The following is a 5,934-nucleotide window of genomic DNA, read 5'->3' on the forward strand; positions in this document are numbered from 1 at the left end:
ATAGGGTTGATTGGTACCAGGAGCTACTTAATCAGCTGAGGTGGAGCAGCTGGGAGTATGGCAGTCTAAGTGTAGTGGTGTGCACGTGCCTGTAAGTTGCGTTGAGTTATTTTGAGTTGAGTTTTCTTCAGTTATGTGAAGTTAAACCATTTCGTTTGTTTAGTGATTTTGTTTGGCATGTGTACTTTGCTGGCACTTGTTTAAAATAAATGACTGATTTGAGAAAACCTGATGTCTTTTTCGAGTCTGTCTCCTACATTCCTGGCCGCTCAGAGTCAACCTACCACAACACTATCAACTGATATGCAGCACTGTGACTGAAAAAAGGCTTTGTTAAAGCTTTACTCTCGGCTCAGCTGTTGCCATTTCCAAAGTCTACTGTGAACTATGAACAGTTTCAACCACCAACACTAAGCCTAGAGGACATCGGGAGATTTGGGGATGATACATGACGCTACCAGCAACAAAAAACAGCAACAACTAGGACAGACTCATAATCTAGGCATTAATTATCATGAGTACAATATTTATCATAAGAACCTGGATGGTCATCTGTCTATAACCATGTGTAGCTGACCTGAGACGAGCTGCTTCATCAGGGATGCCCAGGCAGATCTCTCTGTCAAAGCGTCCGGCTCTCCGGAGGGCGGGGTCCAGGGAGTCCGGCCTGTTGGTGGCACCAATGACCAGGACCTGGCTCGTTACTGTCAGACTGTTCAGGTCTGACAAACAGAAGGCAAGGAAGAGAACACGTGAATAATGCCATCTCACCTTAGAAGTGCACTGAACGATGCTCACATTAGTTAGAATTATTTATTTTATTAAACCTTTCTGCTTCACATGAGGAAGAAATCTATGATACAGATTTAACATGGTAAATGTTGTCAAATGAAAAACAAGTACAAGAAAAAAATTGTTATTCTTGTCATTTGTTTATAGTTTAGTGAAAGAAGAGCAGGGTTAGGGTTCCTGCAAAGTTGAAGACGTGTCAGGTTACACTTCAGGAAATCAATAACAATGACTCAACACTAAGTGGCCCAGAGTTGGCTCTGTTTGCTGTCAGGTGACAATTACTGCTAGGTTAGAATATGATCTGTGCTTTAATATGAGGCTGCTCGTGTCCTGGGGGAAACCAAATGTCCCTGAAGGCAGCGTATCATACCATCCATGCACGTCAGCAGCTGGGCTACAATCCTCCTCTCCATGTCTTTAGAAGCCACTTCTCTCTTAGGAGTGATGGAATCTATCTCATCTATGAACAGGATACATGGGGCTGCACCCTGCAAGAGGAGAAAACAATAACAACCACGGCATTCAGCATTATCAGAGGAACATCATGTGCCTGCAATACCTCTAGTCTCTTGAGGTATTGCACTTCTAGAACAACACAAAGTCTAGACTGAGTATTTGGACAGTTACACAGTTTTTGTTCTTCAGGCTCGGTGCCTCAGCACAGTCAGTTTGTATTAAAATAATCAATACTACGTTAAAGTGCCAGCTCTCCGACTTTATTTTAGTAGGTTTACATCAATATACAGACCGGCGACAAATTGAAAGAGAAACCTGAATAAATGAGTGGTCTCTTCCAGGATGACAGTGCCCCCATTCAAAGGGCACTGAATGGTTTGATGAGTATGAAAGTGATGTGAATCGTATGCTGTGGCCTTTGCGGTCACCAGATCTCAGCCCAGCCTAACACCTACAGGAGACTCTGGAGCAACGTATTTGACAGTGTCTCCACCACCTGAGGGAGTATGTTTTGGAAGAATGGTGGTCATCCTTCCAGTAGAGTTCAGAGAGTCATTGCCAAGGTGCGCTGTCCTGGTGGCACGTGGTGAGACACTATACGCTGGGTTGTTCTTTCATTTATCACCTGTCTGTAAACAAAACTGTGGGTATTTGGACACTTCAACATTAGGATAAGGATAATCACCTTTATTTGGCCGAGTATGTTACACACAAGGAATTTGTTTCCGGTACAGAACTGATGGCAGCCATCTGCGACGCCAACTCAACCGATGGCTCTAACCATCAGGGGCAATGGGGGGGTTCAGTGTCTTGCCCAAGGACACTTCGACATGTGGACTGGGGGCACCGAGATTGGAACCTTCAACCTTCTGGTTGGGAGACGACTGCTCTACCCACCACACCACTGTCGCCTTAAAATATGATCTGCAGTTCTTTCCCATTACTTCTGAGCCCCTAAAAGCATGGCACCAAGTGTTAAAGGAATACAGCTGTTTCTATATGAGTGTAAACCTACTCGAATTATTTCACATTTAAAAACTTAGAGCACAGGGCAACAAAAAAGGAACAGAAATATCCTCCTGCTTACGGTGTGGACTGTGACAGGAAAAAAAAAAAAACAGCACTGACCACAGCCAGATCAAACAGCTCTCGGAGCTTCTGTTCAGACTCGCCCGACACTCCAGAAACCAGCTCTGGAGCAGACACCTTCAGCATGGGCAGCTGCAACTCCTGAAACACACAGTTACAGCACTTTATTCTACAAGAATATAAAATACACACAACTTCATGTGATGTGATGCAAAATGTGTAATGCCTGTCGTTTTCATTCTACGCATACACTACACTTCCAAGCAGTGAAGAAAACCAGTAATAACCAATGACAAAATGATCTGCTTTTACAGGCTCTGTCCACTCCGGCCCAGCACTCACCCCGGCCACGGCCTGGGCCAGCAGGGTCTTCCCACAGCCAGGAGGCCCATGGAGGAGGAAGCCCCTCGGAGGAACCATTCCAAGGTGCTGATATACCTCTGGGTGTCGCATGTGGATTAGCAGCTTACACAGCTCCTGCAGCAATGTCAAATAACAGAGTGAACAGATGAATAATATGATGCATTCTAAGGTAAACCCCACTGTGTGTACTTTAAAAATCTCTGCCTACAGCCAAAGAAGGAACAAAGCAGTAAGGAACTTACTGTTAGTGTCTCTTCATTACCTCCTACATCTTCAAACTTCAGAGTGGGATACTGCAGTTCAGCAGACTTTGGTTTTGCTATGAAATTATTCATAGACAAACAATGTGCTTGTAATGCAACACAGTGGACTGTCAAAGACATCACAGCGGACTATGGTAATTAGTTAAGACATCTGACAAATTAATAGAACAAGAAAATAATTACCTAAAAACATAACAAAATAACACATTTGTCCTTCATTACTGCAAATATTTGCTGCCTCTACGGGTAATGTTTTTCTATTTAAAGATCAATATGAATTCCAGTGTTTAGAGGTGTTCAATAATAGGTTATGTGTTGTGCATTACCTTTTTTGCTCAGGGTGCGAGACTCTGCTGTTTCTCCAGAGCTCTTTGTCCTTTTGCTGTACTTCTTCCTGTGAGATTTCTCAGGCTCCAGCCTGGACACACCTGCCTGCTGCTGACACAAACACATGGCAGTTGGTACATAAGCTGAGCCACACCACCCTCAACACCTGTTACCGGAGGGGCTCTAACAGCCAGGTTCAATAGTTTTCTTCCCTTATAACTTGCAACTCAACTCTTCATATATTATAGCACCAAGGTTATGGTTGTATTTCTGATGACAAGATAACTCAGAACACAATGTCAGGAAGTTGCCAGTCTGCATCTATGTACACACACATGCCCTCCACAGGTACATACATTTGCTGCTCCATTCGTCGGTTCTTCATCACACAGGTCGATGAGGACGTTGCTCCTCTTGGGGTCTCTGCCTCTATCAATAAACCAGCCTCCTGTGGAAACTAGTGTCCCTGCAGTAGGACGGGGGTTGGCTGTGCCAACAGGACTGCTGGCCGCGGGCTGATCTCTCCTGGTTGAGCAGGTGCTAGAGTCAGGGTTTCCCTTCCGGTACAGAGATGTAAGGGAGCTGTTCATGTGGTTGGTGGGCTGCGGATGGCAAAAAAGCAACAACAAGGAATGCTTAGCTCTCACTGTCAGATAACTCACTAATGTGCTTGTTTGCCATCTATGCCAGAGTTAGATGACTGGATGGACATCAGCTTCTTCTCTCTGTGTCAAGTTAGTGCAGAGACAGAACTAAGATGTGTTTAGCCTCAGCACAAAAACTAAAAAAAGGCAAACTTCTAGCTTATCCAGCCTAGAGAGTTAAAGGCCCATGAGCTACAGGGTTAGCTACACTTGAGCTTAAACTGTCATTTTAAAATTACTGCTCAAGTGACAAGTACTCCGAGTGATCCTGCAAATTACGAGGGCGTTAAACTAACCAAACAAAACCTGAAATGGCCAAAACTCAGCAATCATGATTCTCACACACTTGTTTTCTGTTATATTACAACCCTGATTCCTAAATAGTTGGGATATTGTGTAAATTTCAAATAAAAACTGAATGAAATGTTTTGAAAAACCATTTTGTCCCATAAGGTATCTAAGGATAAGGTATAGAAGGTTTATATTAAAGCTGCATTAACTCAGATTTAGCACAAATTCAGATAAATCAAGTAAACATTGTCTAGAAGTGTTGTCCCCCTGCTGTACTAAACAGCCACACACCACTCTGCTATCTTCAGGCCCTGTTTATTTCTTGCCTTCTGTAGCCAGTGTTGTTAAAATCCACACCACACTTCTTCCACGCCCCACTGGTCCCAGGCTATAAGATGCGTTTTCCAAACCAGTATGGCTTGTTTCAAAGACAGACTGTGGAGACTCCGGCGTGCAAGTACTGTAGCTGGCTAACGTGTATATGTCAGCATCATTTACAAGCTGACGTTAGCATTTTAATTATTATTATTATCATTGTATTACTAGGAAAAAACATTCCTCTGTATAATTTGCTTGTTACTGCAGATACGTCTGCTACAAACGTTAGAAATATGAATGTATATCATTAAAACAAACCTTATTATTCAACACTGTGTCGATGCAATGCCACCGATAACCACGGGTTCTATGGGCTCGATATTTTGTATACATTAGTTCTGGAGCCAGTTATTACTGCTGCTCTACCCGACTGCCACAACTGCCTCCAGCTGTCATATGAGGTAGTTTCAGAGACAGAGAAGGAAAAGAAGTAAAGTGTCAGGACACAAGAAATGAAACAATGCCTGCCAAAGTCCATTGTACATATGATTGAGGACATAAATACCTCAACGTGCTCCAAAACAGTTGGGACAGGGACAATAAAAGCCTGGACAAGTTGTGTAATGCTCAAAAAAAAAAAACAACAACATAAAAATAATAATGTAACACCTCACAACTGCTTAGGTTATTTAGCAACAGGTCAGCATCATGACTCAGTATAAAAAGGCATCCCACGGAAGCTGAATCTTTCAGAAGGATGGGGTGAGGCACATAGTTCCACAGCTTAACATTTCTCAGTGTAAAATTACAAAGACTTTGTGGTTTTCTTCATCTACATTACATAAAATCATTAAAAGATTCAGAGAAAGCTCTGTAAACAAGGGACGGTTGAAAACCAATACTGAATAGCTGTGAGCTTCAGGCCCTCAGGAAAAACTGCATTAAAAACAGGCAACTCCTCAGTGGAAACCACTGCATGTGCACAGGAGCACCTCTGAAGACCGCCGTCAGTGAACACGGTTCACTGCTGCATCCACAAATGTAAGGTACAACTCTGCCATGCAAAGAAAGATCATATAAACAAGATACATTGCCACCTTTTCTGGGCTCAAACTCATTTAAGATGTACTGGGACAAAGTAGAAACCTGCTCTGTGGTCTGAGGGGCCAAAATTTGAAACTGTTTTTGGAACTCATGGACGGGGCATCCTCTGAGGAGAGGAACCATCCGGCTTGTTATCAGCCCACAGCTCAAAAGCCAGCATCCGTGATGGCATGGGGGTGCATTAGTGCACACAGCATGAGTAACTTGCACATCTCTTGCACCATTAATGCCGAGCAATATATACAGGCTTTGGAGCCACATAGGCTGAGACGAAGATGACATCTTGT

At 43.3% G+C, this 5,934-nt stretch overlaps 1 protein-coding gene across 7 annotated transcripts in view; it reads right to left on the bottom strand.

The window, feature by feature from the left end:
• nvl (nuclear VCP like) overlaps window positions 1-5,934 on the bottom strand; it is a 32,418-nt gene that overhangs the window by 19,294 nt on the left and 7,190 nt on the right. For 6 of the 7 annotated variants that reach the window (XM_020607570.1, XM_020607572.1, XM_020607574.1 and 3 more), the window contains exons 7-13: window positions 3,647-3,892; window positions 3,290-3,401; window positions 2,943-3,019; window positions 2,680-2,814; window positions 2,377-2,478; window positions 1,163-1,280; window positions 578-722 (exon numbers count right to left, since the gene is read on the bottom strand). In XM_020607570.1, coding sequence (XP_020463226.1) covers window positions 578-722; window positions 1,163-1,280; window positions 2,377-2,478; window positions 2,680-2,814; window positions 2,943-3,019; window positions 3,290-3,401; window positions 3,647-3,892 — 935 coding nt within the window. The remainder of the gene's footprint in view (window positions 1-577; window positions 723-1,162; window positions 1,281-2,376; window positions 2,479-2,679; window positions 2,815-2,942; window positions 3,020-3,289; window positions 3,402-3,646; window positions 3,893-5,934) is intronic. The other variant, XM_020607573.1, reaches the window with a different exon arrangement.

This window comes from Monopterus albus, unplaced genomic scaffold, assembly GCF_001952655.1.
Source record: "Monopterus albus unplaced genomic scaffold, M_albus_1.0 scaffold87.1, whole genome shotgun sequence".
In the NCBI taxonomy this organism is placed as follows: domain Eukaryota; kingdom Metazoa; phylum Chordata; class Actinopteri; order Synbranchiformes; family Synbranchidae; genus Monopterus; species Monopterus albus.